Source organism: Neofelis nebulosa, chromosome 15 (genome assembly GCF_028018385.1).
Source record: "Neofelis nebulosa isolate mNeoNeb1 chromosome 15, mNeoNeb1.pri, whole genome shotgun sequence".
Taxonomy (NCBI): domain Eukaryota; kingdom Metazoa; phylum Chordata; class Mammalia; order Carnivora; family Felidae; genus Neofelis; species Neofelis nebulosa.
The window spans coordinates 10,956,167-10,977,650 of record NC_080796.1 but is presented as its reverse complement, the minus strand read 5'-3'; the positions used below and the strand labels follow the sequence as shown (position 1 = coordinate 10,977,650).

Here is a 21,484-nt window from a genome sequence, read left to right as displayed (position 1 = left end):
TGGGCTGGCCCGGGGCCCTCCTGGCTCCCCAGTGAGGGGCCAGCTCCCTCGTCCCCGCTGTGCACATGGCGTTCCCATCTAGAAGAGGCTGCGTGGGTCCGAGCTGGGTGGGAGAGGCTCTCCTCTCCCCGCACCCCCACGCCTTCTCGTCTACCTTGTAGGAGGTCACGTGCTTCAACGCAAAGCTGAAAATTCTGGAGCATCGCCAGCAGAGAATCGCCGAGGTCCGAGCCAAGTATGAGTGGCTGATGAAGGAGCTGGAGGTCACCAAGCAGCACCTGATGCTGGATCCCAACAAGTGGCTCCGCGAATGTAAGACCCCAGGTTCATTCCCGTCTCTGGGACTGCTGGGTTGGCCGGCGAACCAGGCCTGGCACACGTCCCGGGGTGAGGTGTCCATGGATGGTGCCGGGACCCGAGGGCTTGGACACCATCAAATGGACACAGTAGCTCTGAGCCCACGGTCTCACTCTCTGTAGGGAAGGTGGGCGGGGTGGGCAGCAAAAAGGGGTGGGGAGTGTTGCTCTTGCGAGAATTTTTCTTATGTGTCTCAGTCCAAAGCATCTGAAAATGAGATTCCACACACCCCGCCCCCCCCGCCCCATCCTGCATATGTCAGATCAGCCAGACATGAAGTTGCATTACAAATCTGCTCTTGGGCCACAAAATCACGTTGCATATCTAGCCTGAAATACACAAGAATTTATAGAGCTCTTAATAGGGTAGAATGTGCAATCCTAGAAAAGCCTCACAAAGAACCCAGAGAGCAGGAAAAAAAACATTTTTGAGTGGAAAAAAAAGTAACATTCGCCGTGTTATTTCTATTTAATAGAAAGCCCAGGGTGACAGTAACCGTCTCCTAACAATTCAGAACAATTTTGCTCTCTCTGACAGATTCAATTGTCTCGTATTTATTTGTTCCTAACCATTCCATTTACTGCAAAATAAAGCTCAGATCTGGTCCCAACTATTTCACTGATATGGGACCCAAGGCTGGAAGACTTTGTGGAATAAAATGCATAGCTGCCAATAAAATTCCTTTCCCTCCCTGTCCGGCACTCAGCAGCTCTTCCCCCTCTGCCTCCACTGGTCTCCTGCCCTTCACCACTGTCCCCCTTGCTCCCCCACTACCCCCTGCCTCTCCCCTCCCACACATCAGTCACCGTCTCCACTGTGTCCCCTGGCTCAGAGAGTCCCCTGGATAGGTGGAGTCTGCAGAAATATTGGGCCCAGAAGAAAGGGACAGAACTTGTCAGCCTCCTGGCTGTGTCCTACCCCTAAGAGCAGTCTGCCCTCCAGCAGTTTCTTTTCCGTAAGAACGGGGTGGTAACATCGCCTGAGCACCTCCCTGGGTACTTGCGAGGATCCAGTGCGCCAACCTGAGGACAGAGGGTGGTGACCAGTCTGCCAAGCATCCCTCCGTGTTGCACCGTTTGTGGGATGACCACAGTCCCGCAGACCTGATCAGAGGTGGCTTTCCCGCACACGAACTGTGGGGCCTCCCTGAGCCTTGATTTCCCGAGCTGTAAAATGGGAAGTGTCGTGGAACCTACTTCGTGGGGGGTCATGAGGAGGGAGTGAGTGATGCTGCTGGGTGCTTGATGAAGGTGCTTAGTAGCAGGACTAGTTGTACTCGTAGTACTGTTGTTATTATCCCAGAACCGAATACAAGTCATCAGCAGAAGACAGTTGCCTAGCACCTGCCTGCACAGTGCGCGGACTTAGGTCCCCGGTTAGAGACTGTACGGGGACACGGACCCACACTCTCAGGCCCTGGTGGGGTGCGATGACATGAATAAGGACGCTAGCCAATGTCTGGTCATGGCATAAATATGGGGCCCAGTGCTCACTTCTCCCCCACTCATGGATAACCCATCTCCTTTCACAAATCCCAGGAGCCTCAAGGTCCCGGGGTTGCCCATTCTGGCACCACCCCCCCCAACCCCCCAGCCTTCATTTGTGCTGTTTTCATTAAAGTTTTAGTTTTTTGAGTGCCGTTTATGCCTGAGGCAAGCTCGAGAACTGTCTTTATCTTACAAAGTCTCGTTTTTTTTCCCAGATGGGAGTGAGCTTACACATGAGCACATTATGTGTAATCACTTCCAGAAAACAATCACTTCCTTCATGCCTTTGTACCTGTCTAGAATCAGCGACTGTTTGATGCTCAGAAAGGCAATGAACAGAAGGCTACATGAAGGCAGAAACACAGATTGGTCCTTTAAGATGAAATGAAACCAAAAACGAGCAAAAAAAAAACAAAAACAAAAAAACCAGTGAGGCCACAGGCTGATGATGCACTGGGAGTGGGTGATAAGCTGACTATTGGCACAGAAATCTATGTGCTGGCATCCATTTTTATTTTTCTTAATTCCGATGCCACTTTCGAGGTGGTCCAGTAACATAGCCTGAGAAAGGTATGTCATGGTAGATTCTGTTTTTAATTTTTTTAATTTTGTTTATTCTTTATTGCCATGCAATATTGCCATGCTCTGTTATGTTAGTTTCAGGTGTACAACACGCTGATTCTCTATGTTGTGCTGTGCTCACTGCACGTGTGGCACCGTCTGTCACCACACGACACCGTGACCACACCATTGACTATATTCCCCGTGAGAGGAAGAGGGAGGGAGGGAGACCCAGAATCAGAAGCCACGCCTTCCATCCCCGTGACATATTGGTTCCCTAACTGGAAGCCTGTTCCTCCCTCCCCCCTCCTCCCTTCAGGCAACCACCAGTTTGCTCTCTGTATTTATGGGTCTGTTCCTGATTTTCCGTTTGTGCAATTTTTCATCTCTTTTAAATTCTGCATATAAGTGAAATCAAATAGCATTTGTCTTTCCCTAAGTATGGTGCCCTCTGGGTCCATTGATGTTGTTGCATATGGTGCCCTCTGGGTCCATTGATGTTGTTGCAGATGGAAAGAACTTGATCTTTCTTATGGCTGAATAATATTCCACCTCCTTGGTTAAGTTTTCTTCCTAAGCATTTTATTATTTTTGGTGCAATTTTAAATTGTTTTCTTAAATTTTTTTTTAACATTTATTTATTTTTGAGACAGAGAGAGAGAGAGAGCATGAGCAGGGGAGGGTCAGAGGAAGAGGGAGACAGAATCTGAAACAGGCTCCAGGCTCTGAGCTGTCAGCACAGAGCCCGACGCGGGGCTCGAACCCACAGACCGCGAGATCATGACCTGAGCCGAAGTCGGACGCTCCACCGACTGAGCCACACAGGCGCCCTTTAAATTGTTTTCTTAATTTCTCCTTTGGCCAGCTCATTATTCTTGTAAATAAATGCAACAGATTTCTGTATATTAATCTCATATCCTGCAACTTTCCTGAGTTAATTTATTACTCTTAATGGTTTCTTTGTGGAGTCTTCAGGGCTTTCGTTACAGAGTATCATGTCATCTGCATGTAGCGACAGTTTTATTTCTTCCTTACCAATTTAGATGCCTTTTATTTCTTTTTATTGTCTGATTTCTATGGCTAGGACTTCCAGTACTAAGTTGAATAAAAATGAGTGGACATCTTTTTCTTATTCTTGATCTTAGAGGAAAAGCTGTCAGTTTCTCCACATTGAGTATGGTGTTCGCTATGGGTTTGTCATATATGGCGTTTATTATGTTGATGTTGTTCCCTCTAAACTCAGTTTGAGAGTTTTTATCATGAACAGATGTTGTACTTTGTCAAATGCTCTCTCTGCATCTATTGAGATGATCATATGGGTTTCATCCTTCAATGTATTAATGTGACATATCACTTTAATTGATTTGTGGATATTGAACTATCTTTGCATCTGTGGAATAAGTTCCACTTATTCAAGGTGAATGCTTCTCTTAATGTATTGTTGAATGTGGTTTGCTAATATTTTGTTGAGGATTTCTGTATCTATATTCATCAGGAATATTAGCCTATATTTTTTTATAGTGTTTTTATATGACTATGGTATCAGGGTAATGCTGGCCCCTTAGAATTAATTTGGAAGCTTCCTTTTGGAGTAGTTTGAAGAGAATAGGTATTAACTCTTCTTTAAATGATGGGTAGAATTCACCTTGAATCCATCTGGTCCTGGGCTTTTGTTTGTTGGAAGTTTTTGATTACTGATTCAATTTTACTACTAGCCATCAGTTCAGACTCTCTGTCTCCTCTGGATTCAGTTTTGGAAGTTTGTATGTTCCTAGGAATTTATCCATTTCTTTAGGTTGTCCAATTTGTTGGCAAAGTTTCCATTCTAAAATGAAAAATCATTTCATTGTATTTTTCCTTGTATTCCTTTGTGTTTCTGTGATGTTACTTGTTTTTCTCTTTCATTTCTGATTTTCTTTATTTGAGTCTATTTTTTTTTTTGATGAGTATACCTAAAAGTTTATCAATTTTGTTTTTCTTTTCAAAGAACCAGCTCTTGGTTTGATTGATCTTTTCTATTTTTTAAGTCTCTATTTCATTTATTCCTGCTTTGATCTTTATTTTTTCCTTTCTTCTGCTAGCATTGGGCTTTTTTCTTCTTTTTCTGCTTCCTTTAGGTATGAGAAGAGATTGTTTCAGATTTTTCTTGTTTCTTGAGGTAGGCCTGTATTCCTATAAAGTTCCCACTTAGAACTACTTTTGGTGTATCTCAATTTTGGATCATTGTGTTTTCATTTGCATTTGTCTCCATGTATTTTTTTTTTTTCATTTCCACCTAGATTTCTTCACCGACACATTGGTTGTTTAGTAGTCTGTTGTTTAGCTTCCACATGATTGTGGTTGTCAGGTTTTTTCCTGTAATTGATTTCTACTTTCATACCATTGTGGGTAGAAAGATATTTGATATGATTTCAGTCTTCTTAAATTTATTGAGACTTGTTTTGTGTCTTGACATGTGATCTTTCCTGGAGAATATTCCGTGTGCATCTGAAAAGAATGTGTATTCTGTAGTTTGGGGATGGATTGTTCCTGTATGTATCTGCTAAGTCCATCTGGTCTAATATGTCATTCAAAGTCATTGTTTCCTTGTTGATTTTCTGCTTGGATGATTGATTGATGTCAGTGGTGTGTTAAAGTCCCCTACTATTGTTGTGTGACTGTCAATTTCTTCCTTTATGTCTGTTAATATTTGCTTTATGTATGTAGGTGCTCCACTGTTGGGTGCATAGATATTTACACTTGTTGTATCCTCTTATTGTATTAATTTCTTTGTCTTTATGTAATTCCCTTATTTGTCTCTTCTTACAGTCTTTGTTTCAAAGTCGGTTTTGTTTGCTAAAAGTATTGCTAAACCTGACTTTATTTATTTATCCGCTTCTATTTGCATGGAATATCTTTTTCCATCCCCTCACTTTCAGTCTGTATGTGTCTTTAGGTATGAAGTGAGTCTCTCGTAGGCAGCATATAGATTGGTCTTGGTTTTTTATGTTTTGTCACCCGATGTATTTTGACTGGAGCATTGAGACCATTTACACTGAAAGTAATTATCAATAGATGTGGACTTATTGCCATTTTATTAATTGCTCTCTGGTTGTTTTTGTAGTTCATCTTTGCTCTTCTTTTGTTTTCTTTCCTTGTGATTGATGACTTCCTTTAGTGTCATGCTCGGTTTTCTTTTTATTTTTTTGTATCTATTGTAGCTTTTTGGTTTGTGGTTCCTATTTAGCATCCTAGATATATAGCCGTCCATATTAAATTGAAGGTAATGGAATACAGTCTAAAAGAACTTCATTTTTGCTCCCCCCTCCACATTTTATATACATGTTATCATATTTTACATCTTTTTGTGAGTCCCTATAACTAATTTTTTATTTTTTTTAAATTTTTTTAAATGTTTGTTTATTTTTGAGAGATGGAGAGACAGAGCACGAGCAGGGGAGGGGCAGAGAGAGAGGGAGGCACAGAATTCTGGGCAGGCTCCAGGCTCTGAGCTGTCAGCACAGAGCCTGATGTGGAGCTTGAACTCATGAACCGCCAGATCATGAACGGCAAGATCATGACCTGAGCTGAATTCGGACACTTAACTGACTGAGCTACAAGGCGCCCCCTAGTTTTTTAGATATAATTGGTTTTATTACTTTTTTCTTTCAACCTTCATACTAGCTTTTGTAAGTGATTGCTCTGTATGTTTGCTTTACTCGTGAATTATTTTCCTTGCATAATTTTCTTCTAATTAAGGCATTTTCTTTCCTACTTCAGTCTCTTTAAACATTTTTTTATAAGGCTCTTTTAGTGGTGATGAACTCCTTTAACTTTTGTTTGGGAAATTCTTTATCTCCCCTTCAATTCTGAATGATAATCTTGCCAACTGGATTATTCTTGGTATTAGGTTTTTTTTCTTTCAGAACTTTATATTTATCATGACTCTCCCTTCTGGCCCGCCAAGTTTCTGCTAAAAAAGCAGCTGATATTCTTATGAGGTTTCCCTTGTATGTAACTGGTTGCTTCTCTCTTGCCGCTTTAAAAATTCTCTTTATATTTAATCCTTGACATTTTAATTATTATATGTCTTGAAGTGGACCTTCTTGAGTTCACCTTGTTTGAAACACTGTGCTTTCTTCCCCACGTTGGGAAGTTTTCCGCTATTATTTCTTCAGATAAGTTTTCTGCCCCTTTCTCTTTCTCTTCTCCTTCTGGGGCCCCAATAATGTGAATGTTAGTACATTTGACGTTGTCCCAGAGGTCCCTTAATATATCTCATTGTCTATTATTATTTTTACTTTTTGTTATTCAGCTGAATACTTTTCATTACTATTTTCCAGATCACTTATCCATTTTCTGCCTCCTCTAATCTGCTGTTGATTCCTTCTTACCTATTTTTCATTTCAGTTATGTATTCTTCAACTCTGGTTCTTATTTATGTTTTTGGTCTCTTTGTTTAAGTTCTCACTGAGCTCATCCACTTCTCTCTCCAGTCAGGTTCAGGTGAGCATTCTTATGACCATTTCTTTGAACTCTTCATCGGGTAGATTGCTTATCTCCATTTCCTTTAGTTCTTTTTTGGAGGGTTTGTCTTGTTCTTTCAGTTGGAGTATATTCCTCTGTCTCCTCATTTTGTTTGACTGTCTGTGTTTCTATGTGTTTATTTCTTCTCATAAACTTGAAGGAGTGATCCTGTGTAGGAATGTCCCCTGTGTTTTGACTGTCTGTGCCTGGCATCCTTGGCTGGCTGGCTATAGCTGCAGCTGGTACAGGCTAGGGAATGGGGCAGTCTGTGCTGAGACTTCCCTGGTGGGACAGCTGGGGCTGCAGTGGTGCAGGCCTGGGGTGTTCCATGGTGCTTTGAACCTGTGTCACCTTGGCAAGATGGCTGGAGCTTTGTGAACACCGTCCAGGACCATCAGGTGTGTGCCACACTGGGACCATGTTGGTGGGACTGCTAGGGCCAGTGTGGGCTGAGGGTCTGGGATTTGCTGTAGCAGCAGGCCAGCTAGGTGTCTCAACCCTGCTCCTGTCTGCACTATCAAGGTGAAGGGGGACTGGAAACCATGGCCCTAGCCTGTGCTGTCATCCTGGAGAGAGTTCCAGCAGCTTCCTTGCTATTTGGCAGAGTTCTAGGGCCAGTACCTGTATACTCTTACTGCTTTTTAAAACTGTGGCTTGGGGCGCCTGGGTGGCATAGTCGGTTAAGCGTCCGACTTCAGCCAGGTCACGATCTCGCGGTCCGTGAGTTCGAGCCCCGCGTCAGGCTCTGGGCTGATGGCTCGGAGCCTGGAGCCTGTTTCCGATTCTGTGTCTCCCTCTCTCTCTGCCCCTCCCCCGTTCATGCTCTGTCTCTCTCTGTCCCAAAAATAAATAAAAAACGTTGAAAAAAAAAATTAAAAAAAAAAAAAACTGTGGCTTTTTGGGGGCTCCTGGGTGACTCAGTTGGTTGAGCACCTGACTCCGGCTCAGGTCATGATCTCACAGTTCGTGGGTTCAAGCCCCACGTCGGGCTCTGTGCTGACAACTCGGAGCCTGGACTCTGCTTTGTATTCTGTCTCCCTCTCTCTGCCCCTCCCCGGCTCGCACTCTGTCTCTCTCCCTCAAAAATAAATAAACATTAAAACGTTAAAAAAAAAACCAAAACTGTGGCTTTTTTTTCTGTGCCACAGAGCATCTGGAGCCAGAGTGGGCTGAGGGCCCAGGGCTCACTGAGATGGCAGGCTGGCTATGGCACCTGGACTGAGCTCCCTTCTGTGCTGTGAAGGCAGAGGGTGAATGTAAACTACAACGCTCCCCAGCCCCTCCGGCTTGAAGAGAGTTCTAGCAAAGCCTCTCACTATTTGGCCCAGGGCTGGTTCCTTTCTGTTCTAGTTGCCCTTTGAAACCATGGCTTTTTTTTCCCTGTGCCCCAGGGCTGACGAATCTGCTCCTGGCCCCTCAGTTCTATCCCTCCCAGCAGCTGACAGCACCCCGGGCAGGAAGCAGTGTTGGGGGTGGGTCTCCCTTCATTGCCGTGTCTCCATCCCTCTCCTGGTTCTCTGTGCGGTCCCTCCATCCTTTGTCGTGCAGGCAGCCTTCAGTCAGCCCTCAGTTCTTCGTCAGGAAGATTTGCTCAGCAGGGAGGCACACATTTAATGTGTCGAGGAGGGGGAGGTGAGTTCAGGGTTCTCCTCCGTCGCCATCTTGGGCCTTCCCTCTGTGTTTAATTTTGTATTATTTTTCTCGTCCCTCTGTTTTTTAAACTTTAGACACTCAGGAGCCCTCGGTCTCATCCCCGGCTCCAGCCCTGAGGGTCTGTGACCCTGAGCAAATCACCTCCCTTGCCAAGGTCTCAGTTAACGCACCTGTAACAAGAGGCAGCCCTCCTGAGAACCCCGTGCGTTTCCCCGGCACTCGAGTCACAGTTCTGGGGCCGTGTTCACTTTCAACCTCTCATTTTTATTGTACTCTCCGTGGCAACTCGAGTTTGGTAAAGGAGGCAGAGTAGCGGCTGTGACTCTCATTTTGCTTTTAAGGCACCTGAGCTGGTGGAGGGTAGCCATGGCTGACCCAGAGTGCAATGCAAGTGTCCACCTCAGATTCCAGGGCCATCCCCCCACCCTGGCTGCTGTCCACGCTGGGCCCCCTGCGGCTGCCCTGAAGCCAGTGCCAGGCAGCCCAACCCCCCCGCCCCCACCTGCCCAGTCACCGCTGGACAGAGCAGGGGCCCGGGGACAGGAGGGAATGGCCCCAGATAACTGCTCTTTAGGGACTGAAGGAAGCAGACTGTTCGCTCTGTGCAGGCCCGAACCTGGGGGACGGCATCTGGGTCCTAAATCTCAGGTCGTGTGCCCAGTGCAAGGGATCCTAATTATCATAGATGTTGGCTTCATCATTTCCTGAACCACCAGTGAGTGTGTGAAAGTAGGAGGTGCCAGGAGACAGGGTCGGGTTACTCCACCTGCTCAGAGAGGCAGTTGTGTGCGGCTGTGAGAAGAAATACGCAGAGAAGAACGACCATAATGTACGTAGCCAAAGGGATAAGTGTCACTCAGGTGAGGAGACCCCCAGAAAGGAGGGGATTCTCTGCACCCCGGCTTGGAGATTTATTTTATCATTAATAAAGAATAATGGCTCTGTCGAGGCCCACAGCCTGTGCTGGAGGTGGATGGGGGTGAGCTGAGCTGGAGCGTCGCCTGATCCCTCAGTAGAGTCTCCGTAAAATGAGAGGTGTCTGAAATCACCGTGAGAGCGGAGGGCCCCGGTGTAAATGCAGGTGGCGGGCAGGGTCCCGTCCCAGCCCGGGGAGGCGGCGAAGCGGGCAGGGGGACACAGGGGCGGCAGGTGGTGAGCGGGAGGTGCCCTCCGCGTCTCCACCAGCCCTCTCCTCCTTTGCAGTTGACTTGGAGCAGGTCTGGGAGCTGGATTCCCTGGAGTACCTCGAGGCACTGGAGTGCGTGACGGAGCGCCTGGAGAGCCGTGTCAACTTCTGCAAGGCCCACCTCATGATGGTCACCTGCTTTGACATCACCTCCCGGCGCCGGTGAGGCGCCGGCCTGGCCTGCCAGCCCCTGGCCCCCCGGGACCCCACAGCCAGCCCCTCGCCTGGCCCTTGGTGCCGGCGGCTGGGACACAGCAGAAGGAGGATGAAGGTTGGTGCAAGTCTGGAGTGAGCGCTGAGCGGGAGGCAGTTTTCTGGTGTTTTCTGTAGGAAAGGTGCGAACACCGCGCGTGTGGGAGGAGGAAACGATGGAAAGCCCAAGGACGTGGAAGCCCCGTGAGACTGAAAAAGCACTTTGAGGAACTTTCAAGAACTTGTTTATACAGGGGTCCTGCTGGCAAGAGACCTCTCTCTTCTCTGGCTTTGTGGGAAGGGGCGAGGGTGCGCACAGGATCGCTGTCGGGAGCGAGACCGGAACAGCGGATTCCCCAGAGCGACTGATTAAGTGCCTTGCAAATCTTTATTATCCAAACCTTTCTGTTCATACTTTCTCGTGTCCAGACGGTGCTGGTCCAGACAGAAACAACCACAAAACAAAACAAACCCCATGCGTTTTTTGAAATGTATTTGCAGCTCGTTTTCTCTTGGTGTTTGATCCGATTTCTGACTTGCTGTTTCTACGTAAGTAGTGTTTGTAGATCTGTTCCCTAATCAGTATTGCTTATGAATAAATGTTAACTGTCCTTTACGGTTCTTCCGCTAAGGCCACTTGCACAGAGCATAGGGGCCGCACGGGCACAAGCCAGTGTGTCTCCAGAGAAGGTCGGAACAGCAGGTGACACTCGATGCCACCCCGCAGCAGGGGGCAGGGGCAGCGGGCGGACTCGTGGGGCAGGTGCACGTGGGCTTGAGAGAACGGGAGAGGCGACGGGGGCCGCGTTTTGAAGGGAAAAGAAGCCTGTGTGACCCGGGCCTTACGTGCCCTTGGAGAGGGATGTTTGTTGCTGACGACACATCTTCACCTTCCCGATGCGTGTGCTCGTTCCTTTGCCCACAAACCCGGGGTTTTTCATGGCCCTCAAAACATTCTCCATGGTCGTTTTGATTCCAAAGACTGGATTGAGAGCTTGAACCGACTCAAGAGAGCCATACTTTTTGTTCTCCAGTCTTGCGAGTTTGTTAGAAGCAGGGGATCTTCCCCAGTTGAGAGAATGTACTCAGAGACTCAACAGTATGGGTTCAGAATAACAAAGGAGGTTGGGATCACACCACGGCTCTGTTGTCCAGGGTGCTGCTTCAGTGCAAACGGTCCCCAGTCTCCCATGTCCCGAGGCCTCCATCCCTAGAAAGGACAGGCTCGTCCCCTCGGGCCTGGCACCAGAAGGCGGAGAGGTTTCCTGTGGCGAACCACACCCCCCTGGAGAGCCAGGGCCCAGGGCTTTTGTCCAGGTCTTAGGTCCCAGCGACGTAGGACCTAAGCCTCAGATTGAGATGTTCATTCTACCACGACCGCCCCCCCCCCCTTAGGGACTCTCATACCCACTGTAGTGATGGAACCCCAAGGCACCGAGTGGTCAGCGGATTATCTGAGACCAGCTGTGGAGGAGCAGCAGCCTCCTCTTACCTCCCAGGTCAGGGCCCTCACCTGCTCGTGGTTAAGAGGGCTCAGCCTCTCAGAGAATACTACTCACGTTTGCCCTCAAATGCAGCATAGCATCAGGAGCCTATTTCTAGGCTAGACAGCCCCTGCTTCCCAGCACCTCAGCCCCAGCTGCCCCCCAAGGAAACAGACCTGTGCACGTCTGTGCCGGCGAAACTCAGCCAAACTCGGTACATAGGAACCGAGGTCTCATGAGCCCGGCTACCTGACCCTTTACTGGCCAGGACAGGCACAGATGGTGCTAGCGGCTTGAGTGTTTGGAAGTCAGCCCCCTAGACTGGAAGCCAGCCTCATGGATGACAAGTCGAGCTCCACATTGTCAGAGCCTGCTCCTACACAGAGGGACACGCAGGATACGGTCTCATCGGAGAGCCTGATGGGCAGAAACATGGAAGTGTTCAGGAATGGACCGATCTCCCTAGTTTAACAAGTCTGTCTGTCACGTGGGGAAGCATGGCCTCCCCACCCCACTCCTCAGCCTTAACCCCAGCCTGCGGGGCAGTGCAAGGCTCTGGCCACGCCTCTGGTCTCACAGCACCTGTACGAACAGACTTGTTCAATGGCAATGTTGTGGAAGCTTCTGGATCTTGGCCAAAGGATGCCCATCTTCTGAGCCTTGAATTTGCATCCCCTTGGGTTTCTGCTCTGAAATATACTGCTTCATGCAAAGCCTTTAATTGGGGAGTTGTCAAAGGTGAGTATTCTGGTCTTCATTGGAAACAAATCACTTGACGAGCACCCCGCGTACTCAGCATTTTCCCCGGTGCGTCACCCCCAGCTTCCAGGTCACCACACTGCGCAGGCTTCCCCAGGCAAGGGGGTGCTGATGCCTTCCCTGGAGTGAGGCCAAGTGGAAACATCTACAGAAACTTAAAATCTCAATTAGTGGAATCTTTCCTCCTACCGAAGCCTGCTTTCGTACACTGGTAGCAACTCCACAAGAGAGCAAAAGCATTGAGTGAAACCAAGAGCTGTCTTACTGAGTCCAGTTGGCTTCCCCAGGATGCCACGCCATGGAACGTCTCGCGGGATGTCGTCAGCCAGGCTGAGGACTACAACTTTGTGTGGAGGTTGTCCATTCTGGCTTTTTCTTTTCTTTTTCTTTCATTCTTTTAAACCTACGTAAGCTGCAAACATCTTCATGTACCTAGTATTGATTAACTATGTGAAGACGTCATGAATTTCATGCTGTCACGTGCTGGTTCCTGGTTCTACCTGTGAGTTGACTATAGAGGATGCTGTTCGGGCACAAAAGAAAGCAGGTGTGACCAACTATCCCACTAACTGAAGAATGCCTTGCTGAATGACCAGATAAGTGGTTCCACATTTTGGTCTTGGTGACAGATAACCCAAGAAGGCAAGGAGAATGGCACAGAACTCCCATTATCCACACATAGAAGGACCGGAAATTTCTTATTTGAAATTAACGTTTCGATGCATAAAGCCTTAATTCCTCGTCTGAAATCTGCCCTCCACCCTCCAAATAGTTTAGCGTGAGGTGTAGCATTAAGCAGAACAAAACGCAGACAGACAAAGACAAAAGGGAAGTAGTGATATTGTTTCCCGCGGAGTAAATCCATCTTGCTTTTCATGATGCTGCTTTGTGCTGTGACAGAGTGACAGTTGGCTTTATCCCAGGCTTCCGGTCCCCACCTGAGAGCTGCAACCTTTGATCTTCTTGCCCTTGAATTCCTCCCTCCATCACGGAGAAGCTGTCGCTAACTTTCATCTCGTCCAGATTCGAAATCAGAACACTGCGTTCGCTGTTTTATCTTGTGTTGCTATTCTGAACACGGGGAAGTTGGTGCAGATGCGGGGAGGGGGGAGGGTCATACAAGGGACCCTGAGCTGGGGGGTGGGGAACGGGGAGAAGATGGCAGCCCAGCACAGGGAACCCCGCAGGCAAGAATCTGGCCAGTTGTCAGAAATTAGTCTTGAGCTTGAAGTCTGTGCTCCTGGAAGATGGCAGTGGCTTCACCGTGGCCACAAATACCATCCGGGAAAGTGGTTCCAAAGGTCCGACACACGCATTCGCATCTTGTGCCTGTTCTTGGATTTCTGTTCGTGGAGGGCAAGGGGCCCTTCTTCTCTGGACTTCAGATTCTAAAGCTGATGGTGAATTTGGATTAATCCGTAACCCTTAAGTGTCACCGTATGAAAGCAGTTCACTGACCTGGGCTTCATGGGACCGAGAGCCAGGCTTCCAAGAGCCGACCGACTGGTCACTGAAGACACAGGGGCCAGTCTCATTAGCCAGGGCTGATGTGTAGTTGAGGCACCCCAAAAACTATGCAGTGAATGTTTTAAAGTTCCTTATTCCCAAAAGGATTTCAGGCTGCAAAAGAAATTACTAAAGATGAGTCCGTGTCACAATTGAAACCAGAAGAAATCAAGGAGAATATACTCATTTTTCTTTCCTTCTGGAATATTCACGCACTCTGAGTATATCCTAAAGGATTTCCTCACTTTTAAAGGCAACATCTTTTCAACCCTGAAACCGTGTCATGTAAGAAAGAGGTTGAAAGTCTTGTCACAACTAGTTGATGCTAAATAAACTGCCCGGTCCCGCCGTCCCCGGGGTCTCCCTGCCACTGCCTGGCGTCCCGCGACGGAGGGACTCTCCTCACCACTGCCACATGAGAGACCTTGCTGCACTGAGAAAGCCCAGCACAGCCCACTGTCTGTCCCACATGAAACAAAGCCAGATGCCCAGTTTCACGGACACTGCCAAGAAATGGTCTAAAGGGGTTTTGGAGTTGGGGGGTGGGAGGTGGTCAAGAAACAGGCGGTAGAAAAACTATGTTTCTCTGGACTATAATATCTCTTTCCCCCTCCTTCAGCAGATATCCATCAACATTTGTGGGTAAGAACTCACAAATTTGTGTCACTTAGCAATTTTCCTGACAAAAATACATATATATATTTTTAAATTTACAAACTGTTCATTTCCAGATAAAAGCCCAATTCCAACCCAGGAGAAGCCTGTGTAGCTCAAGCCCTTCTTGTCAAAAAAGTTTTTTGTCCATTCTTAGAAGCTAGTTGATTCATTCCTGAACAAACACATTCTGCTTTTGGGTGGCCCTCCTCAGAACCGGAAATGATGTCATAATGTCGGACCCAGAATGGCGCTCGAGGCGGTAGAGAGCCTTCAGTGCACCCAGTGAACACTCTCCAGACGGACTTGTGCCCGTGCGTGGAGGGGTGAGTGCTCCAATACAGGCACTCACACGTCTGCTTCACGCAGACACAGCTAAGAAGGCTCATGCCTTCATTCCCCCCACGGCTAACCAACAGCCCACGGTCATGCTCAACCTAGGAGGAAGTTTAATTTCTTTGCAAACTCAGGATATTGTTTTATAGCATCACTTGTGTTTTATCCTTTACTTATACATCACACTTGGAAACGCTATCCAAGTGCTATGCATTAAAGTGTAAGTCGGGGGCATTGGCTGTTCTTTCCCCGCCCTCTAGTGAGGTCTGCTGATGGAGACACGGGCCCCGGGGAGGAAAGATAGATAAATCTGGAGAGCAGGGATTAGGGTCCAATCCTCAAAGTACAGGGCTAAGTTCAAAATCTAAGCTGTTTCTATAGCGAATAGCTGAGGGGGGAAAGGTCCCTTCAGTTTGAATTTGATGATAATGGGCTTGGAAATTGGCCTCCACAGGCCTGGACGGAATACCTGAGAATTCTGAGGAAAGTGTGGACGGTAGTAAGTTGTCGCCGTCCCCAGAGAGCCCCACCTACCCGTCAGGCGCTACAGAAGGGGGTTTGGGAAAGCGACCAGATCTCCTTCCCCCGGATGTGGATAGTACCTGTTTTTCCTGGAGAAACCAAAGCACTTTACTGAGTCTTACAGCCCGTAATACTTAAGGCATCTTGTCCCCTCCCTGGGTCCCTGAGAGGCAGGGTGGGGCTGGGGTCAGTAGTCTCATTTGAGAGGCAGCTATACCTAGGAGAAAAGCCGTGAGCCAGGAGTAAGGAAGCCGGGGGCCAGGCCCCGTTCCCTCCCTCGCTATGCAACCTTGGGCCAGTGGCTCCACTTGGCCGGGCCTCGGGCTCCCTAGCGGGAGATCGGGGGTCACCATAGCTGCCCTTCTGGGATAGTGTGGAGAGAAAATGGTATCATCGATGGGAAGTGCTTTGAAGACATTCAAGCTCTGTGTTAGGAGCTGGGGATAATCATTTATACATGAGGAAACTGAAGTCAAGAGTCCGTGAGCGGCCCAAGTCCACAGAGTAGTTTTATTGCGAACGTGACTTGAGTCCGGCATCTTGGGCTCTTCCTGTGAGGTGTGTGAATACGTGAACGTCCGTCATGCCTCCGTGCTGGCGCTCATGCGTGCACGGGGTGTAGATGGGGGCATGTGTACAGAAGGGATGTGACGCGATGGAACAGCATAGGACCGAAAACCAGAGTTCTGAGTCCAGTTTTGTCGAAAGTCCTATGGCCTCGGCCACACTCCCTAACTCCGTTTTCTAATCTGTAACACGAGGACATTGTGCTAAACGATTGTTGTGGTTCCTGCCGCTCTCATCATGTATGTATGTATATAGAGATATGCTTATCTGTAGAAATGGGCCGGTTTGGAAAGTGGAGACAAGGCCTGCCAAGTAAGTCATTTATTGTATCAGAAACAGCCAGTTCTCGGACACGTCCACCAAATCTTGTTTCCAAATTCGATGGTAGTATTTAACGTCGTCGTTTTAAATTCACTGTTTGGATAAAAGATTGGTGCCGTTTGAAAAAATCAAGTTCTTCAGCTTACGAGTGTTTGCCGTTAAAACTTTTTAATAAAGGTCACTTGTTAAAGTCTGAAATTCACCGATTCTGTACTTGGGCAGGTCCCAGCAACCTATTTGCAGACATTTGGGTTTTGTGTATGGGCCCTCACGTAGCTATATACAAGTTAGCTGCTGGCTTGATCATGATGAATATGAGCAGTCTACCCGGAGAACAGCCTGGAAAAGGAGGTTCTAGTTCTCAAAAACTGATGACATGAATCCATGAAGCTGTGTGCCATTTGCAATGTGAAGATAGTGTTTGCCGGCTATGATCTCGGACCTTTTGTGGCATATGAGGTGTAAAATGTTGTCAAAAAAAGAATCTGGTGTTTAAAAAGAATCAAACTATAGTGGCATTAAATGTTCACTTCTCTTCTACTCAGAGTCCTGGATGCCTCTCTATCCAATGTATCCTGTTGAGAGGGGAAAACAGTTCAGGGTCTGGGATGTGGGTTCTGCACACTAGAGCAACCCCTTGGCTGGGGGTTTTCTCCCGGTCCCCTAGGGAGCTCCCGGGATGGGGCCTGCCTTATTCCGCTGTGGGGCTGGCCTCCAAGTTCAGATGCTCAGCCGGGGCCAGGTGCACGTGGGGGCTGAGTCACAGAGCTCCCCCCCACCCCCTCACTGTTCGGCCTCCCTGAGGGTCAGCCGCCCGGTTGGGGTCACACGTGTGAGTGTGGAGAGGCGTGGTCTTGATGTGGTATTTTCGTTGGCATGGTGCCTCTCCGCGGCCCGGTGTCAGAGGCTTGCACAGGGCAGAGATGCTCTCAGTCCGGCCTGGGCTGGACACACAACCCCTTGTCACAACCGTGCTGGTGTGAGGTGCAACCGGGTGCACTCAGGTAAGAAAGCAAAACGAGATCAGAGCCTAAGAAAAGGTCTCCGAGAGTACCCCTCCCTGGCAAGGACAGTCTCGTCCCGTCCCGACCCCTGAGGAGCAGCGAGGCACTTGCCAAGATGTTGGTACCACATCCGTGCACACATCCGCGTGCTCCTCCCCCCTCCCGCGAGAGAGGGCAGCCGGCCGCTCAGAGCAAACACACGCGGCCCTGCTCTGACTCTGGGTCTCCTACCCGGCAGTGTGGGCCTGGCACCCCCACCTCCCAGGCTCCCTGCCGTTCTCCCCGAATCACACACCAGACCTTCCTGGGCCCCCTTTGGGCCACTCCAGGCAGAAGCCATAAGTTCTTGAGAAGCTGTAAGCCATAAGCCATAAGGGTTTTCTAGAAATGATGCCCTTCAATAGAAGGACAGTGGAGGTGTTGCCTGACCCTGAGCACCGCCCCACCCCTCCCCGAGAGAAGAGAGCATCCAGAACTGGTTCCAACCCCCTCACTCCTAACTTTGGGAAGAAATGGTCCAAAGGTATGATCTTACTGTATTTGTCTCTAAAACCATTAAACTCTCAAAATTGTTCCTAGTGTTACTCTTATTCTTTTTCCCTCTTGATCCTGCGTTTTCATCTCAGAACATGAACACTCTGTCCACCATGGCACCCTCTTCCAGATGCCCCTGGACACTGGAAGGCCATAGAAATGGAGCAAGGCAACACCATTTATGGCAATAGGAGATTGGGCCGTCCTTGCACCTGCATGGAGAACAGTGTCTCTGTGGCTGACGCTTCCACTTGCTCTTCCAGGTGAAGGCTTGGTTTCTAGAAAACTCTTATATAGAGCACTTGGAGTGTAAATGCTTTGGCCTGTCAGCAGCTGGTGTGTTCCCAGCACCCATGGGAGCCTCTCATTCTTCTATATCTTCATCTAGAACAGAGTCTGGGATGTAGTGGGTACTCAAGCAATATTAATTGGATGGATGGATGGATGGAAGGAAGGAAAGGGAAGGAAGGATGGATGGAAGGTTGGAAGGACAGATGGATGGATGGATGGATGGATGGCTAAATGGGTGGATGGATGGATAAATGGGTGGGTGGGTGGTTGGATGAATGGATGGATGGATGGACGGGTGGGCAGATGGATGGATGGATGACCTTTGGGAGAAGAAGGCAGAACAGAAAACACCTGGGCAGAAGTCTGCTGAGATTTCCAACACCCTTAACAAAAGGACCCGAGGTCTGCATTTGCAAATGCCCAGTTGGGATTAAGTCCCCAATTCACGGTGCAGTAGAAGCACCAGGCCCAACACTGGGTCAAACCCATGCCCTTGGTTCAATACGTACATAGCCTTGACCTCCCAACCACTTACCAGCCTTGGCTTCTGGCCTCCTGAAGCCTTTCTCTCCAAGATTGCTCAAGCACTTGGATCCCTGCTGAACATTCATAAAGCAATCACTGAACAAACCCTTATTGGGCACTTGCTCTGTCCCTGCTTTGGCACTGCTGGCTGCTGATGAATTAAACACACTCCGGGCTTCAAGAACTCGGTTGGTTAAGCTGGCAAGATTGGCTGGCAAACGGAAACCCATTACAAACAGACAGTCCCCCTCAATGCAGGGTGAAGGCCCCCACCAACCCCAACACATACCCACTTTCCTCTGTTAGGCCCTTAGCCAGGCCTCACATGCAGAAGAATCTTAGGCCCTGGGGTTGGGAGGGCAAGGAGAGGGGGAGTGAGGACGAGGGAACGAGTGCAGGTCAGCTGCAGGCCAATGCATCTCTGCTCTGGAAGTTCTCTCTCCATGGAGCCCCCAGGCAGGCCCCCGGCCCTGGGGCCCTCTGCTGGGACAGAGGAGAGCCCCCAGGCTGAGCGTGCCCCGTGCCTTCCCCAACACCCCCCCCACACACACACACCAACCAGATCTCCCAGCCACTGCTTGGGAGCCTCCCCCTGTGTTTGCCAAGAGTTCAAGAAGGATGTAGAAGGCGGAAGGGCTTAGAGGATGAGGCATAGCTGTCCCCCAGGGCCACCAGGCTTCTCCAGCAGGGGAGGTGACCCGGAGGCCACCCTAAGAAACTGCTTCGGTGCTCAGCGTCTACCTGCACGCTGGGTAAACACTGTGCTGTTGGGTTTTCATTCCCAAATTATCGAGGTGCCCTCCGTCAGCCCATCCTTTGTGCCTCCTTCCCTCCCCGGAGGCCTTGGCTCCAGAGGTGTGCGTATACCTTGCGTGTGCTCAGAAGAAAAACTCAAAGTAAAGGCCACAGAAATCCACGAAGCAGCAGGGCCCCCGAGAGGAAGGCCTTTCGCTCTTTAACTGGACTTTTGAAAAGCTGGTAATAGAAAATAAAAATGGCCTTTAATCTCACTCCAGAGAGAATCGCTGTCATTATTTTATAAACACACACAGACACCAACCCTTTCGGAATCCGCTTTCTTCCCCCCTTAACAATCCTACCACGCACATTTACTCCCGGTCAGTTCATGTGCTCCTACAATTGGCTTTTAAAAGCTGCAGAATATTCCATTGGGTAGACAGACCATCATTTCGGTACAATTCCCTGCTGTTAGACCTTAAAATTGTTTCTACTTTTTAGCTATAATAAATTACACTATAACAAACATGTTGAACAGAAATCTCTTCTCCACTCTCTGACAAGTCCCTTAGGATAAACTCCTAGAAGAGAAATAGCTGTACCAAGAGGGATAAAACAGCATAAAGCATTTTATACACTGAGAGCGGCGTGTTTTGAATTGTCCACCCTGAGCAATGCTTGGAAGCTGTGATGGGCGATGGTCCCATCACAGTCACCTCTTCCTCTCTGAAAACTTCCACTTCCCTGATTCTGCTATGTGTTCACTCCACAGGTATGTGCCAAGGTTCCAAAGTGGTTCCAAGTTCTCGGTATACATGTACAGAATGTGTGTGTCTGTCCCCAAACAACAGGCTTGTGGAGGTGTAGGGCAGGCAAAATGTTACCTCTGTCCAACTAGGGTCATGGCTGAGCCTGGGAATTTAATTGACATAAGACGGATAAACGGGGTAAAAGCATATACACTTCAGTTTAAGTTTGACATGACACTGAGCTTTCGTACAGAAATGAAAACCCAAAGGAGTGGCAAAATCAAAATGCTTTTTTGTTTTAAATAGTTTATTTATTGAGAGAGAGAGAGAGAGAGACAGAGAGAGACAGAAACAGACAGAATCCCAAGCAGACTCCGCACTGTCAGTGCAGAGCCCGGACTCACGGACCACGAGATCATGACCTGAGCCGAAATCAAGAGTCAGACGCTCAACCGTCTGAGCCACGCAGGCGCCCCTCGAAATGCTTTTCTGCTAGATTGAACCAAGAGAGGCAGTTGTGGAAACAAATACATGGAGAGACTGAGGAAGAGGAGTTATTTTTCTCAGATCTGCTTGCTGGTTCCTCTCAGGCTCCACTCCCCCTGCCCTCACTTGATGATGAGAGTTCTTTTCTCTGGGTTCCGGAAGGGCATCTTTCACATGGGAGACTCACCTCCTGTTTTCAGGAAGAAAAGGAGAGATGAGAGCACGCTTCTTGCATTTGCTGTTTTTCAAGCACAGAATTTTCAAACTCAAAATAGTCCTTACAGTCTGGTGGCATGTTGGGGGCGGGGCAGCTCTTCCCAGGGCAGAAAGAAGCCCTTCCTGCGGCCCCTGGTGTCTAAGCACGGGGCCGGCACAAAATAAGTATTAGGATACAGAGGGTTTGGGTAATCACTCTCAGAAAGGGAGTTTTAGGTACATAAAAAATATGCTTGTTCTGGGAAAGCTTCCCTGAGGATTCTGACATGGTCTCAACTCCCGGCCAAGGAGTCGGGAAGCCTGGGTGCTGATTGGAGAACTGCATCTGGCCCTTGACTTTGAGGGAGATGCCGAGGGTAGGAGCCGCATCTGTCTGCCCAGGGCCCCTGGGCTTGTGCGGAGGTTGAACAAACCCACCGTGCGAAGGATGTGAGATTCTGCAAAGTGCTCAGCAGATAGGAGGTAGCAGACCGACACATGTTGGTCCCTCCACAGACCACATGCTGCCGGACGCCGTGGGCCACTTCTCTCATTCAGCGCTTGTCCGTTCATTGCAAACGTCCGTGGCCCCCATCTGTCAGAGGTAGACAGGGCTGTATGGTCCCCTCTCCCTAAACCTCACTCCCAGGGGTATGGTTAACGAAGACACCGCAGGTGGGTCGGTGCCACATGTCTGTGGTTGTGCGTCAAGGAGCCCACAGTGGCACCGCCGACCTTGCCCTTGGGCACCCTGAGGACACCCTAGCAGGAAAGGCTCACGCAGGCCAGTCCTGGTGGCCGGGGTGGCCAGTCCTTCATCCGGCGGAGGGCACATGTGATTGCGTGCAGTGCTAGACCCAGAGCCTCGCTC

General features: G+C 48.9%; 1 protein-coding gene across 3 annotated transcripts in view; it reads left to right on the top strand.

Moving 5' to 3' along the window:
- KIF26B (kinesin family member 26B) overlaps window positions 1-16,631 on the top strand; it is a 470,603-nt gene extending 453,972 nt beyond the window's left edge. For all 3 annotated transcript variants that reach the window (XM_058701126.1, XM_058701127.1, XM_058701128.1), the window contains 2 exons: window positions 162-312; window positions 9,768-16,631. In XM_058701126.1, the coding sequence (XP_058557109.1) occupies window positions 162-312; window positions 9,768-9,916 (300 nt within the window). In that variant the 3' untranslated portion in view covers window positions 9,917-16,631. The remainder of the gene's footprint in view (window positions 1-161; window positions 313-9,767) is intronic.
- The last annotated feature ends 4,853 nt before the right edge of the window (window positions 16,632-21,484 follow it).